The 16,669-nt window shown below is 43.0% G+C and overlaps 1 protein-coding gene across 5 annotated transcripts in view; it reads left to right on the top strand.

Annotated features, from left to right (window-relative positions):
* The window catches only part of Ocln (occludin), a 49,767-nt gene extending 33,849 nt beyond the window's left edge, over window positions 1-15,918 (top strand). For all 5 annotated transcript variants that reach the window (XM_085676774.2, XM_048442875.3, XM_048442877.3 and 2 more), the window contains 5 exons: window positions 1,057-1,205; window positions 5,156-5,371; window positions 7,839-8,010; window positions 11,123-11,164; window positions 14,884-15,918. In XM_085676774.2, the coding sequence (XP_085532900.1) occupies window positions 1,057-1,205; window positions 5,156-5,371; window positions 7,839-8,010; window positions 11,123-11,164; window positions 14,884-14,985 (681 nt within the window). In that variant the 3' untranslated portion in view covers window positions 14,986-15,918. The remainder of the gene's footprint in view (window positions 1-1,056; window positions 1,206-5,155; window positions 5,372-7,838; window positions 8,011-11,122; window positions 11,165-14,883) is intronic.
* Window positions 15,919-16,669: the final 751 nt, after the last annotated feature.

Raw genomic sequence — 16,669 nt, 5'->3', positions numbered from 1 at the left:
TGGACTTTGAATAAAAGGAAGCCTTTTATAGTTCTGATGAGGTCTCTAGAGTAAGGGCAGGCCTTTGACTTGGCAAAGCATTTGCCTGAGAGAGTGTTATGTTCTGTTGTAAGAAATTCATTGGGAGCCAAGAATGGCTCCCACCCCGGCCTCCTGCGGTGGAATCTAAGTACACTCCCTGGAAACCCACCTGCTGCCTTGGCTGTGGCCCTGAATTCCACTTTCAGAGGGAAATGATTCCATTCCTTTCTAACCCTGAGTAGGAAACAGTGAAGGAAGTCACTGAGTACTCTCATAGCAGAGAACACAAGGTAGAAGGGCCCCTATTGCAAAGACGCATCCTATATAGATGTTGATAATAATCGGAGGGTATAAAATAGCAGAATAATCCAAAAGATCAATTGGATCTAAAGGATTTTTTTTTTCTTTCTTCCCCCACCCTCTTCTCTCAAGACAGGTTTCTCTGTGTAGCCCTGGCTGTCCTGGAACTTGCTTTGTAGACCAGGCTGGCCTTGAATTCACAGAGATTCACCTGCTTCTGCCTCCCCAGTTCTGAGATTAAAGGCGTGTACAATCACCACCTGGCTTTTCCCCCATTTCTTTTTTTTATTATTATTAGTAATGATGTAACGATTTTATTTTTTCAAATATCTTTCTTGAATTTTTTATTGTTTTTATTGAGCTATATATTTTTCTCCACTCCCCTACCTTCCTCCCCACTCCCCTTCTACCCTCTCCCATGATCCCCACACTCCCAGTTTACTCAGGAGCTCTTGTCTTTTTCTATTTCCCATGTAGATTAGATCCATTTATGTCTCTCTTAGGGTCCTCATTGTTGTCTAGGTTCTAGGTTCTCTGGGATTGTGAATTGTAGGGTGGTTTTTCTTTGCTTTATGTCTAAAAGCCACTTATGAGTGAGTTTATATGATATTTGTCTTTCTGGGTCTGGGTTACCTCACTCAATATGATGTTTTCTAGATCCATTTGCCTGTTACCCTATTTCTTTAACTTATTCGATTATGAGTAAATGGTCTCTTGGGCTGTTTTTCTCCCTAGGTTAAAAATGTGTCTGCAGGCACACAAGACATGCCTCCACCGCCATCTGACTATGCAGAGAGAGTGGACAGTCCAATGGCATACTCCTCCAACGGCAAAGTAGATGGCAGGCGGTCCTACCCAGAATCTTTCTATAAGTCAACACCAATGTAAGTAGCACCTTAATTGGATAGCATTTGTCTAGAGAGGAGTATTGGATTGGTTAATAAAGGAACTGCCTTGGCCTGATGATAGGGCAGAACTTAGGTAGGCAGGGAAAACTAAACGGAATGCTGGGAGAAAGGAGGTGGAGTGAGGGAGAAGCCATGTAGCCCACTGGAGTCAGATGGAACGTTAGCCGGTAAGGCACAGCCACATGGTGATACACAGATTAATAGAAATGGGTTAAATTAATATGTAAGAGTTAGCCAATAAAAAGACAGAGCTAATGGGCCAAGCAGTGATTTAATTAATACAGTTTCTGTGTGATTATTTTGGAGCTAAGCAGCTGGGAACCAACGAGTTGCCCCCACCCCTTACAACAAATGGGCGCAACAACATGGTGGACTAAATCCATGTAAAACCTAGAAAAGCTTAGAAATCATAGACACATTATTTCGGGGCTGAGCAGCCGGATCAAGTGGCCTCCTCCAGCAGGCCTATTGCTCTGTGCCATCCTTTACCCTGTTGTGAATCACAAGGCCGAGAAGCGACAGAGCCATTCTTTAAAAAGTACCTACTGGCACCAGGCAGGCGGGCCACAAACCCCTCTTCCTCTTACAGTGATCTTTGCTAGAGGCTTAAGTGCTACTTGAAAATTCAGGAGGAGGAGGATGAGACCCCCTTTCATCTGCTAATTATACTGAAAGGCCAGATATGTGGCTTTTCAGGAGGAGTAGGGTTCTGCACTCTGCTCAGAAATGAGTGGAAGTTAGCTGAGCAGAGGTGCGTGGTGACTTGGTTTTCTCCCTTTGCCCGTGATTATTGGGTCTCATAGACAGGAACGGTTGCCTGTCGATTGGTTCTATTCACACACATGTCTGCTAAACTAGAAAACACAATTTGAAGCCCAGAATTTTGGTTATTCGTCTGCTACTGAGGCTGTGTCTTCACCAGTGTTCTCCTCTGGCCTCTCACAGTGCCAAACCTTCACTGCTCCATGACCCCTTCATGCCTTTAAAACAAGTACTACCTAGGTGATGCTTACACTACCAAATTTGGCTGCCAACATGAGGTACAACCTTGGCCGCCTCTGGAACACAGCTTCCCTGTGCTTTCTGGAAACATTTCCCTGAAGATTTCACCTTGGTGATGCTGGTCTCTTCTTCTTCTTTTTTGTTTGTTTTGTTTTGGTTTGGTTTTTTTTTTGTTTGTTTGTTTGTTTTTTTGGTTTTTTGAGACAGGGTTTCTCTGTTGCTTTGGAGCCAGTCCTGGAACTAGCTCTTGTAGACCAGGCTGGCCTCGAACTCACAGAGATCCACCTGCCTCTGCCTCCCGAGTGCTGGGATTAAAGGCATGCGCCACCACCGCCTGGCACTGGTCTGTCTCTTCTTAATTACTGCGAATTTCTCAGTTTCAGCTGACCAGCACTGATGATCCCAGTAAAACAAAGGTTTTGCTTTAGTGGTTCTGGTCTTTTGCTAATCACTCCTGATTCTTCATCCCCAGCTGACCAGAACCCACAGATTCTTTACATAAATTTCCTGAATCTTTGCTTTGCTTCCCTCTGAAACTTCACCAGCCAGATCTCCATCCTGTACACTGCTCTAAACATTCTTATATTCAGAGCTCCAGTAGAACCGCTGACTGAGCTCTGAAATAAATGACTTCTAGGCTGAAGACACAATCCTACCCAATACAATATGGTCTGGTCTGTCATAGCAATACCCCGTTATTCTGGTAACAACTTGTCTTAGTTAATAGTAAGTTAGGCTTACTATTGCTGTGATGAAATACCATGACTGAAGCAACTTGGGGAGGAAGGGGCTTATTTGACTTACATGTCTACATCATTGTTTATCAATGAAGGAAGTCAGGATAGGACTCATGCAGGGCAGGAACCGGAAGGCAGGAGCTGATGCAGAGGCCCTCAAATAGGCCAACCATATTCAAAAGGTTTTATTTGAAGCCTGGTATGGTGGTATGGTGCGGGTGTCTGTATTCTGTCAATCATGTTTTAAATAAACGCTGATTGGCCAGGCAGGAAGTATAGGTGGGTCAACCAGACAGGAAGTAGAGGAGGGGCGATGAGAACAGGAGTGTTCTGGGAAGCAGGAAGCTCCCTCCGCAGTTCTGCCCAGACCACCAGAGAGGCAAGATGTAAGCTGCCCCGCTGAGAAAGGTACTGAGCCGTGTGGCTAACATAGATAAAAATAATGGGCTAACATAAGCTACAAGAGCTAATAAGTAGCCTGAGCTAATGGGCCAATCAGTTTTATAGCTTATGGAGATCTCTGTGTGATTTTCTTTGGGGCTTGCCAGTTGTGGGGTACCGGGCAGGACAGATACCCCAGCAAGCAGGCCCTCTCATGTTACAGTGGTACATACCTGTAGTCCTAACCCTTGGGGAAGTGGAGGCAGGAGGGTCAAGAGTTCAAGGTTATCCTCAGCAATACTGTGAATTTGGGGCCAGGGCTGCAGGATATCCTGTCACAAAAACAAACAAAGCTCTTCAAAGCAGAGAGCTGCAGCAAAGCCTTGTTTTACCGCCTCAAAGCAACAAAGCACATACAGTAGCTGGTGGTGTGGGGTAGCGTGTCGGAGAGCTTGTCAGTCATTGACACTCATGGAAGCATAGCATCGACACAACACAGGCAGCTACACTGGCTGGATAGATGTTGACAGAAGAAGTAAATACTGCCCTCTGCGTTTCCCCAACCGCACATCCATCCCTCAAAGCTTAAGTGTGGTTAGAATGCTAAGGCCCTGACAGTAGTGAGAACCAAGTGGCCCTAGAAACTGGTAAGCCTGGGAGATAGAATCTCAGCTTCTGGATTCTGTAATTTGGAAGCAACTGAAAAGGGGAAAAGAAACAGCTTGATGGTTGTGTAGCATTCATGAGGCCCCAGGTTCAATCCTGAGCATCAGCCACAAAGGGAAAAAGGAAAAGTGTGAGAAAGGGGGCAAAAGCTTCAGACCTTTTAAATAGTGGATTTGAATAGCCAGGCTGATAACTTAGAAAGCCTAGCCCTTCCTTTCTTCTTTTCTGTTCTTGCTGTTCACAGAGCAAAGCAAAACTGTTCCTGTTACTCAGGAGCAGCGCACGCTTGTCCCAACCCTTACTTTCTATTGCTGCATTGGGCTTTGCTTTCATGCTCGTGGCAGGAACATTACGTGCAATTTAAAATCTGATGCAACGTGAAATAATTACATTAGAAACATAATAAGTGTTCTAGTAAACCTCCTGTTTACTATGTGACTTTAAGATCAACACAGAGAGAGTTAAAAGAATACTTAATAAACGCCTTCCTTTGAACGGTGGGGGGTTTAGACAGGTCTCATTATGTAGCCAGCACAGCCCAAAAAGTCTCCTGCTTCAACCTCTTGAATGCTGGGGTGACAGGCATTTGTCACTCAAACACCAGGAAGCATTTTAGTTTAAGTATTGTAGTTCTTCAAACTTTGATAATCTATATGCAGTATCATAAAATTAATGTTGCAAAGAGCCTATCTCTTTTGGATGAGCTGTATCTTTGTCCTCACATGCGTTCCAGGGACGGGAAGAACCTGTAGAAAAGAATGATGCTCATTTTCCTAACAGCTTTCTGTAGAGTAAGTCTCTGGCACAGGCCAGATAGGCACAGGCCAGATAAACACTTCTTGTTTGAACTTCCTAAAAGGAAGCGTGAGATCCATTTTTCTTAGACGTTTAAGCACGGACTCCCTCCCCCAATCAGAGCTTTAAAGCTACTTGTGTGTTAGAGGGTTCTGAATTAGTGCCAGACTGAATGCAGGAAGCCAGGCATCTGTGCTCAGCGGATGAGCTCCTTGGATGAGCGGGGGGGGGGGGGGGGGGGGGGGGCGAGGGTGGGTGTCTCACTGCCCTTTCGGGCGGGCGCAGGGAGGTGGCAGAGTCAAAGTGTACTCATCGGTCTCTGAGAGTGGCCTGTGTTTCCACTAGGGTGCCTGAAGTAGCCCAGGAGCTTCCTCTGACCTCACCTGTGGATGACTTCAGGCAGCCTCGGTACAGCAGCAGTGGGAACCTAGAGACACCTTCAAAAAGGGCTCCCACAAAGGGACGAGCAGGAAAACAGAAGAGAACGGAGCCAGACCACTATGAGACGGACTACACGACAGGTGGCGAGTCCTGCGACGAGCTGGAGGAGGACTGGGTCAGGTAGGGCCTCTCCCCTCTCCTAGAGCCACCTAAGCGTTCTGGTTATCGTTGTCTGGGTGGTTATCGACCACCCAGGCTTAGGGTCATTGCCTTTGAAACTGGGGTCATGTTGCCGTCTCATTTTTTGCCCCCAAGACCTGGAGACAGTTTTGGGGGTTGTGTTTTTCTTTGATACCCTTTTATAACACAGAAGCGGAGGGGTCTATTTGGCTGTAACCATTGCTCTCACACACATGTCTCCCTGAATTGGCTCTTCTACCAGTAGACACTCAAGGAAGGCTTTCAAAGAAATAAAACTTGGGTTTAGGGAAACTGTGTTGGACTGATTATAAATTTTCAAATCACACAGGCTATCCTTCAAGTTACGCTTTCATGGTGAGTCCCTGAGTTTCTTTTAAAGTTTAATCCAAAGAACTCTTGTTACAGTTTCGTAAGCAGTTAAGGAAACAGTTTAGTGTTGCGCCCAAGTTGTTGTGTTAGTCTACCATCACCAAACACACAGGAGTGATATGTATTATGTCGCCTTTTCCTGTTAGGTGTCTGACACTAGAACAGACGTTTATTTTCTTTTTTTTCTTGAGACAGGGTTTCTCTGTGTAGCCTTGAGTATCCTAGAACTTAATCTGTAGACCAGGCTGGCCTGAACTCAGACATCCACCTGCCTCTGCCTCCTGAGTGCTGGAATTAAAGGCGTGAGCCACCACTGCCCCACTCATCAGAAATTTTTGCAGTATGAATGGTGGTTCTTAAACCTTGCTTCTTAAGGTGTTAGAAGCATGGATAACTTGACATCCTTTACTTATGATTCTCATACTTTGCATTCTTTGCTCACAAGAGTTTTTTGACCGGTTTACTCATCTATCTGTGAAATATTTATTGGTCTAGCTTGTATAATGGAGCATCTAACTGAAAACTCTGAGAAATCTCAAATTTCTGTTTCCTTTTAATTAAAAGATAAAATATTTCTCTCTGTCAAATGAAGACATTTTACTGACTGTTAGAGCTAAGGTTTAAGTCCCATATTCCGTGAGGCTTCATCTTCCTGTGAAATAATTCCAAGTATTTTCCCTGTGGATGTTTTGATGTACCAGCTTCCTATACAGGGAATGGCTAGCACATTCAGAGATACGGGAATCCATCTTAGAGATTGCTTATTACATTTTCTTTATTAGGGTGGGGCACTGTGTGTGTGTGCATGTGCGTGCATGTGTGTGCGCATGTGTCTGCGTGCGTGTATATGCGTGTGTATGTGTGCATGTATCTGCGTGTGTGTGGATGTGTCTGTGTGTATGTCCATGTGTGTGTATGTGTGTGTGCATGTGCCTGCGTGTGTGCATGTGTCTGTGTGTATGTGCGTGTGTGTGTGTAAGTCAGAGGACAATTTGAGGGAGTCACAGTCACTTCTCTCCTTACACCAAGCACTTCTACCCGCAGAGCCATCTTTTTGGCTTCAGAATTCCAGCAGTAATTCATCATATTTTCATGACTTGTCAGATTATTTATGCAACGAACATGTTTTCATAGGTTTTTTTTGTTTGTTTGGTTTCTTTCTGTTTGGTTTTGCTTTTTTAATGCTGTAGATTGAACCTAGGATGTTACACACACTAAACACACACTTGAGTGCTGAGCTACGCCTCCAGCCTCTGTATGTACATTTTTAATGCATACTTTTCTAATGACAGAACAAGATAAGCTGTTTCCACTTGGAAAAAATACGACCAAAAATAAACAAATAAGCTGGGCTGGAGGTGGTGGGTGGCTGCAGGAAAGAGCCACTCCCAGCTGTTCTGCAGTGCTCGAGCATTTGTGTTAAGACCTTAAACCTAAGTGTTTAAACCCTGTAGCATCCTTAGTGAGAATTAGTGCATTCTTATTGACCGGGAACCTTAAATTTCTTGACTTTTGCCTTTATTTGTAAAGACATGAGGAGTGTTTATTTAAAGCGAATGATAGTATAAAAAGTATGATTGTTCTTTTTGTGTGATAGTGGAGTTTGAACTCAGAACCTTGTGCGTGGTGTAGGCAAATGGTCCGCCACTGAGCTATATCTTCAGGTCTGAAGTCATTCCAGACGGTTTATCCAGAACGTTTAGGAAGAGAGCACCGCCCTGTGACCAAATGATGTTTTCCTTTGCAGGAGGACATCTCCTTGACAAGCAGGAAGGGAACACCCACTTAGCTACTTCAGACTAGGTGCCTATGCAGCTGATGGGGTGACAGGTGCTGTAGGCTGTGCACCCGTACAGTCTCTGAATATTTCTTCATAGAATTTAATTGTATGCCCCCTCTGTCTTCTAGGACATGACAGAAAACAAGAGAACATGCTTCCGTACGTCTTACCAGTGTGTGGCATTTGAGGGAGTCATCAACTTTTTCTTTAACCCTGAACCATCTCTCCAGACCCAACCACCTGCTTTTTGTGTGTGCAAAGGGTGCTCATGTAACCGTGTCCTCCTCTGCTTCTCAGGGAATATCCACCCATCACTTCAGATCAACAAAGACAGCTCTACAAGAGAGACTTTGACTCAGGGCTACAGGAGTACAAGAGTCTACAAGCTGAGCTCGACGAGGTCAATAAAGAGCTCTCTCGTCTAGACAGAGAGCTGGATGACTACAGAGAAGAAAGCGAGGAGTACATGGTAAAGACCACGCCTCATTTCTTTCGTCTGTCCTTTTGGTTTGTTTTCACAGACAGGGTCTCACGTACCTCAGGCTCCCCTCGCACTCACTGTGTAGCCGAGGACAACATTGAGTCTTCACCTCCCAAGACTGGGATTTCAGACATGTGACCCACCTTGCCCAGCTTCAGAACACACACGCACATGCACACAAATTAACAAATTGATTAAACAAATTGATTAAAATTGATAAACAAATTGATTAAAAAGTTACAAAGCAGCAATCTAGATACATAAATATATCCCTTTCTATTTAGAAAAACTGGCCACATTAAATTTTTTCTATTTATAAATAGAGTTCATTTTTATTGTAAAAACCTCAATTCAAAATTGGGCCCATAAAAGTATATCCCTTACATGGGACTTTTAATCCCAGCACTTGGGAGGAAGGGGCAGAATCTCTGTGAGCTTAGCCCTTCTAGTCTGCACACTGAATTCTATGCTAGCCAGAGCTATGTGAGGGGTGGGGGTTCCCCCTTAAATTCCTACCTCATACTCCAGAAAAGCTTTGTTTCCAAGAGAATGCCAGGAGTGCAGGTAAGCAGACACAGTCCAAACAGTTAAGAGTACTGGCTTGTCTTCCAGAGAATTGAGGTTCAATCTCCAGTACCTAGGGTATCTAATCCCCTCTTCTAGCCTACTTAACGACCGGGTATAAGTGATGTGTGCAAACTTAACCTGCAGGCAAAGCACCTGTATGCAAAAATTTAAATTAAGCTGGGTGTGGTAATGTACACCTTTAATCCCATCGCTGAGGAGGCAGAGGCAGGCGGATCTCTGTGAGTTCTGAGGCCATCCTGGTTTACAAAGTGAGTTCAAGTATAGCCAAGGCTGTTACACAGAGAAACCCTGTCTTGAACTCCTCTACCCCCCCCCCCCCCCCAAAACAAAAGAAAAGAAAAGAGAGAGACAAGAAAGCATCATTAAGCAGGCACTGGAAGCATTCACCAAAAATTGACTGGGGAAGTGCCTTTAAAAGCAGCCAGGTGGAGTTCCTGAAGGACTCCCAGGGCAGAGGCCTGTCCTCTTAGGCTCCAGCAGAAGAACAAATAACAGCAGGGGGGTAACTTTGTCACACTAGGGCTTACAGACATCCAGCAGAGACATTGGGAACCCTCTTTAAAGCTGTTGTTCCTAACTGAGCTTTCTCTGCCTGAAGAGCTTCCCAAGCTGAACTTCAGCTTCTGAGAGCCCCGGCAGACACTTTTACTTTGTGGGATAAACAATAGTCGCCTCTGTTGGAATGGTTCACTCTCTAGCTCTTCTCAAGGACACGTTGTTGTTGCTCTTGGGCTGTTGTGCTGTTTGCTTCCCTCAGGGTCATACAGTCTGAGGCTGGTGAGTCCGTGTCCATTCCCTGATCAGGGGTTTTGGAGGACATGGCACAAACATGCTTGCTCTGAAGGAGACAGGCAGCCCTGCCTCCAGAGCCAGCTTCTCACCGAGCTCAAGCAGTGACAGTTACCAATAAAATGCCCATTGTAGTGGCTCAAATTGTTCTGGTTTGACCATGGGGGTGCCTTTGGTTGCTCCCTATGTCCCTTTACCGGCATCCTTTGGGTTCTTGTCTTTATGAGACAAGGTCTCATATGTCGCTGTGTAGCTCAGGTGAGCTTGAAGTCCTCTTGCTTAGTACCATATTAAAGGCATGTGTGGTCGGTCACACCTGGCTTTCTTTTTCTTTCTTTTCTTTCTTTTTTTTTTTTTTTAAGATTTATTTATTTATTATGTATACAACATTCCTTCCATGTATGCTTGCATACCAGAAGAGGGCACCAGATCTCATTATAGATGGCCGTGAGCCACCATGTGGCTGCTGGGAATTGAACTCAGGACTTCTGGAAGAGCAGTTAGTGCTCTTAACCTCTGAGCCAACTCTCCAGCCTCCTGGTCTTTTCTTTTGCAGACAGACATTGGGCTCTGGCACTGTTTATTTCCTACTCCTTCACACAGAAACCATTTGTGGTTATTGTTTTATATCAATAAGAAATATCTCCTTGTATTGACACAGGATCTGGCTCTGTAGCATAGGCTGACCTTGAACCCTGAATCCCCCTGTCTCCTGCCTACTGGGATTTCAAGTTTGTGCCATCACGTTTGACTTCTTAAAACATTTATGCATAAAAGTAGCTATACAGTTTTCAAATTTATGATTCTGTCATAGTTTAGTGAAGGGTGTATAATGCTTTGAAAGTGTGTGTTCCTATGTAGTGACTACAAATGCCAGAATATGAAGCTGTTTTTCTAGAGTGCATGCATTTAAAACATTTCAATTGTCTGTCAGGATTTTATTGACAACACTTCCAGAGTAGTGTGCTGGGGGCCGTTTGACTGCCTTGAGCTTTAGTAAATAAACCTCCGCCATCACCCCGTATGCTGCTCGGAGCTTTGTTCTCATTGAGTTCTTACAGTTCTCAGCTGAGATGATCTGCTTCTCGGTTTTGAAGTGTGTGCTGCTACTGTACCTTGATTTATATGTTGTCTTATGTAGCTTTTATCTGATATTTTGGTAAGCCTTTCTCAATTTATTGAACATTTATTATTCAGTTACTGTATATTTGATTATTTTGAAATGCTAAGATTAGAAGGAGAATTAAAATTCTCATCAGGAGGGTGCCATCTGAACGCCGTAGACAGCATGGCTGACACTGTGTTCACATTCTGTGTACAAAGGACTGTCTGAGTAAATGCTCAGAGTGGGAATCGAGGCAGCCCAAGGCCTAGCAGTTTAGGGGAGGTTTCACTGAGCCGTGATTGTTAAGAACTGTGTAAAGTGAGTGTGTGTGTTTCACTTGCCCTTTTAGATACTTGGAAGGCCCACATTCTCAACAACTGAGCTGTCTCTCCGGTTCCAAAGAATGCTATTCTTTTTCTGTTTGTTTGTTTGGTTTTTTTGAGACAGGATTTCTCTTTGTAACAGCCCTGGCTGTCTAGAACTCTCTCTGTAGACCAGGCTGGCCTCGAACTCACAGAGATCTGCCTGCCTCTGCCTTCTGAGTGCTGAAATTAAAGATGTGCAAGAATGTGAGAGAAAATGCTTCAATAAACATTGTCTTTTTTTTCTCATTCATAGGCTGCCGCTGATGAATATAACAGACTAAAGGAAGTTAAAGTAGTAAGTATCTAATTTTAAGACTCTTTTTTATTTAATGTTTATTATAATGACTACACCATTCATGTATATGTACACTGTTTATAGACAAAGCCCCTGCCATTTACATATGAGCATTATAACTGAGAAGTTGGAACATTAATTTTATTTGTTTGTAGCTACTGCTTATACTGATTTTCTAAAAACTTTTTTGAGACAAGGTTTCATTGGGTATCTGACTGGCCTGGAATTCAACTTTATAAACCAGACTGGCCTTGAACTCACAGAGAGCCACCTGCCTTTGCCTCCCTAGTGCTGGGATTAAAGACATGCACCACCATTGCCCGGCCTGCCCACCTATTTTGTTGTTAACAATTATTTGGTTCTTTAGTTTTGGAGTTTTACAAATAATCTAGCATCAATGTGCACGTGTCTGGGAGGTGTCCACTCAGTAAACTGTAGGTTCATTGGTCCTCTATGTGTCATGCAGTCTTCCCAAGTACATATCCTCGCTTACATCCCCACTGAGCATGTCCCTGCTCTGTCCTTGCGGACACTTGACATTACCAGACACCATTGACTTAAAGTACTTTTTGTTTTCAAAAGACTTAATGCTAAAAGTTTTAATGTAGTTACAGAACATAATGATTTTTAAATAAAGTGGGTTTTTTGTTGTTTTTTTTTCTGTGTGTGTGTGTTCCCTATTTCTCTTTGCTTTATTTTTCAAGATAGGGTCTTTTGTTCAATCTAGAGCTTACTATTTTGCTAGATTGACTGGCCAGGAAGCCCCAGGATCCTCCTCCTTCCAGTGCTGGGGCTACAGCTATAGCTGCCACACCTGGCTTTATGTGTGACCTGGATACCAAGCTCGGCCCTCCTTTTGGCACTTTGCACCATGCTGCCTCCTCAGTTTTAAAAAGTGTGTGTATAGGTGGCACAAGAGACTACTTCCTAAATATAACCCCAGCAGCACAGACACTGAGAGAAACAATTAATAAATGGGCTCTCCTGAAACTGAAAAGCTTCTGTAAAGCAAAGGGCACGGTCAATGGTCAACAAGTCAAAACGACAGCCTACAGAATGGGAAAAGATCTTCACTAACCCCACATCAGACAGAGGTCTGATCTCCAAAATATACAAAGAACTCAAGAAAGTGGACATCAAAAGAACACACAATCCAATTAAAAAAAATGGAGTACAGACCTAAACAGAGAACTCTCAACAGAGGAATCTAAAATGGCTGAGAAACACTTAAGGAAATGTTCAACATCCTTAGTCATCTGAGAAATGCAAATCAAAACAACTCTGAGATTCCATCTTACACCTAAAGAATGGCCAAGATCAAAAACACTGATGACAGCTTATGCTGGAGAGGTTGTGGGGAAAAGGGAACACTTCTGCATTGCTGGTGGGAATGCAAACTGGTACAACCCCTTTGGGGTTAGTGTGGTGATTTCTCAGAAAATTAGGAAACAACCTTCCTCAAGACCCAGTACTACCACTTTTGGATATATATCCAAAGGATGCTTAAACGTGCCACAAGAACATGTGCTCAGCTATGTTCATAGCAGCTTTGTTTGTCATAACCAGAAACTGGAAACAACCTAAATGCCCCCAATCGAAGAATGGAAAGAAAAATGTGGTACATTTACACAATGGAGTACTACACAGCAGAAAAAAATAATGACATCTTGAATTTTGCAGGAAAATGGATGGAGCTAGAAAACATTATTTTGAGTGAGGTAATCCAGACACAGAAAGACAATTATCACATGTACTCACTCATAGGTAGTTTTTAAACATAAAGTAAAGAAAGCCAGCCAAAAACCATAATCCCAGAGAACTTAGACAACAATGAGGACACTAAGAGAGACTTACATAGATCTGATCTACATGGGAGGTAGAAAGTAGGAAAGACAAGATCTCCAAGTAAATTGGGAGCATGGGGACCTTGGGGGAGGATTGAAGAGGGGATGGGAGAGGCAGGGAGGGGAGCAGAGAAAAATGTAGAGCTCAGTAAAAATTCAATAAAAATCAATTAAAAAGTGTATAGGGACAGAGGACCTAAGTTTGATTGCCAGGGTCCACGTGAAATGGCTCCAGAGGATCCAGTACCCTCTTCTGACCTCCATGGGCAACTGCACACATGTGTATACACACACCCACATACTGATACACACATATGTAGTCAATGAAAAGGAAAATCTTTAAAATAGTATGTAATGAATATTTCTGTCTCTTATCCTCTGTTTAGTTTTCCTTTCCCTAGTTGATTGCTGTGAACAAATTTATTGACTGGAATTTTTGAAAGCTATTTATTTATCGTGTGTATGCAGGTATGTGTGTGTGTGTGTGAGGTGCTTGTTGCCATGGTACATGTATGAAGATCAAAGGATACTTTGTAGGAGTCGATTATCTTCCACCATATGGGTTTTGGGTATCGAACCCAGGTCAGCAGACTCTGCGGCAAGTGTCTTTATCTCCTGAGTCATCTTGCTGGCCCCTGATTTTTTTTTTTTTTTGATTTTTTGATTTTTTTCAAGACAGGGTTTCTCTGTAGTTTTTGGTGCTTGTCCTGAAACTAGCTCTTGTAGACCAGGCTGGCCTCGAACTCACAGGGATTCGCCTGCCTCTGCCTCCCGGAGTGCTGGGATTAAAGGCGTGCGCCACCACCGCCCGGCCTGATTTTTTTTTCTTAAGATAACATATAAGCAAAAAGGTATGGCGCCTACATCACCTAGAACTGCGATTGGGTAATGGTCTGGGGATTTAAACAGAGACATTGGTCACTCTTGAAATAAGAATGCCAATTTTATTGTGTTCCAGAGCAGCTTCTATAGGCCTTGACTAATGGCCACGCCCTAACTCTCGGACTTTTTCAGCTGCAAGCCCACCAGAAACCACCTCCCTGTTATCAGGAACTCATGAGGGTATCGAGCTCAGAGCAGCTGCATGCATAGAAAAACAAGTTGTTTACTCCGGCAGGCAAAGGGTCTTAGAAAGTTCAGGGTCTGAGGGTCTGCAGTCCCCAACAAAAAGGTCGCTAGGCTTATGTGGTGACTTAACACAGTTTTAGAAATAAACATATCCTGGGGCTGATGAGATGGCTCAGTGGTTGAGCACTGACTGCTCCTCCAGAGGACCCAGGTTCAATTCCCAGCACCCACATGGCAGCTCACAGCTGTCTGTAACTCCAAATGTGCATGAAATAAAGTTAAAAAAAAGAAATAAACATATCCTTTGTAAAAAAAAAAACCATTTAAAAATATTATTGAAGAACCGTTTGCCTGTGTTAGTGATATCACCAGCACCTTAAACATACTCATTTAATACCCAACAATTCTTTATGGCTAGTATTTTCTTCTTGTTTATCACTGCTTTCTTAGGAGACCTGGTTTTTCCTTTTAAAGATTTTCTCATCCAATATATTTTGCTGTTTTTCCCTTCTTCCAAATCCTCCTAGTTGGAAGGGATCCTCTCCACCTCAGTATCCACCCTCCCAACTTCATGTGCTCTCTCTTTCTCTTAAAGAAGCATTCAAGGTGGGGGGGACTAAAGAAAAAAACCAAGAACACAAAAACTGGCAACAAAAAGTCCCCCAAAACAAAAGAGCATGGGGCTTGGTGCTGGCCATTTCCTCTTGGCTAGGGGTCTGCCCTGGAGTGAGTTGGTATTCCCAGGGACACTGTGGAGACCTATTATTCAGATTTTTGCATTCATACGATTCATTTTCTCCCTTCTAGTCTGCAGATTTTAAAAGTAAGAGGAATTACTGCAAGCAGCTGAAGAGCAAATTATCGCACATCAAGAGGATGGTTGGGGACTATGACAGACGGAAAACCTAGGCAGGTGCCTGCTGCTGGGGAGATGCGGCACATTTGTCTGACCGATGGCTCTGCAGTTCTTCGGAGGCAAAGTGACTTTGGACTCTAATCTGGGAAGTTAAAACTTCGTGATCATTCCCAAGTTTCTGTAGCTTTAATACCATCAGTTTCATATCGTCAGTATTGAAACATTTTATAAATGGCTTTTGATAATCCACTGGGCTGAACACTCCAATTAGGAATTTCACACTTTACACATTGATTCTTGTATTAAGAATGAAATGTTGTTCAAGGTTGTAAATTCAAAGACAGGTGCTGGTGTGGACTGTGTTGTGAACTTTGACACGCCAGACAATGATGTCTTAATACCCGAGTGTGTTCCTCCAGGTGGAGGCCATCTCTTTAATCATCTCAGCAGCCTTTCAGGTGAGGAAGTTGGGTCCCTGCCGTGATGTCTCCACAGCGAGACTGCTTGCTTCCTTCCCACAAGCGGTTTTGGCTAAGTCTGTTTTATGACTCACAGCATTTCCCCCGCCTTTTGTAATTCCCTACTGTACCGTACTTTTGTGTACCATGCATTCTGTTGGCCACCTTCCCTACTGGTGTTTTTCTTGTATTGACTTTAACATAAATGATTATACATTATTTCACCTACATATTTTTCCTGATTCCTAAGAGCATGTAAAATGAACGAATGTGTGAAATTTAAAAAATTGTAAATATATATTTACTTCTGAAAGATCATTTTAAACCCAGGGTTAGAGTTTTGTGTATTTTTAAAATGCTCTTTATACTTGATAGTTTACATGTTTATTTTTTTTTTGTAACCCACTAGATCTTTTCACTGTATCAGAGTATCCAATTACATTTACAATTATGGCTTGAATTGTATTTCACAGGAATGTTCGAGTTTTGTACATATTTTGTAAGGTATTAAAGTCTGGTGTTCTGTAATGTGGTTGTTTGATGTCATTTGTGCTGTGGTGGTCAGCTGTGCAGAACTAGACTCAAGAGTTTCAGTTGTGTGAGCTGTCTTGGGTTCTGTGCCAGCTAGTGATTCCTAGTCCCTGGGTAGCAGAAAAACAAATCTGTCTGGATATGGAATAATGTTCATACAACAGCAGTGTCTGAAATTTCATGATGGCCTTTAAAAATTAAAATTCTTGTTAGTAGCATAAAATTAGTTGATAATACTTCATACACCAAATTGTGTACATCGAACTCAGTTTGGTCTATTTTTTATTTTGTTTTTTTGAAAGAGGGTTTTCCTGTATAACTTTGGCTGTCTTGGAGCTCACTCTGTAGACCAGGCTGGCCTTTAAACTCACAGAGATCTGCCTGCCTCTGCCTCCCAAGTGCTGGGATTACAGATGTGCACCACAACTGCCAGGCATTTGGTCTATTTTTTCTGATAATATTTTACATATCTTCTAGACACTGAAGTACATGTTTTTGTGAATACAATTTTGAATTATTTTTCCAGGATAAACTTTTAAATAATGTTTCTGTACAACCTTGGTTCATTTTTTTTTAATTGAAGAAAAATTTTACTTTCTATATGCTAAGCATAATACAAAAGCATTTTCATAGCTTCGGAACTGACAGCGAGTGGAAAGGGTTGCAGGGGCCCTCTCCCTGGCTTTATGGTAACTAGCCCTTTGTTCTTGGAAATCAGTATTTTTGTGTTGTTTTGTTCTGGACAGAA

The sequence above is a fragment of the Myodes glareolus genome, chromosome 15, assembly GCF_982192425.1.
Source record: "Myodes glareolus chromosome 15, mMyoGla1.1, whole genome shotgun sequence".
Lineage (NCBI taxonomy): Eukaryota > Metazoa > Chordata > Mammalia > Rodentia > Cricetidae > Myodes > Myodes glareolus.
The sequence above is the reverse complement of the archived record's forward strand: the minus strand, read 5'-3'. Positions and strand labels throughout refer to the sequence as shown.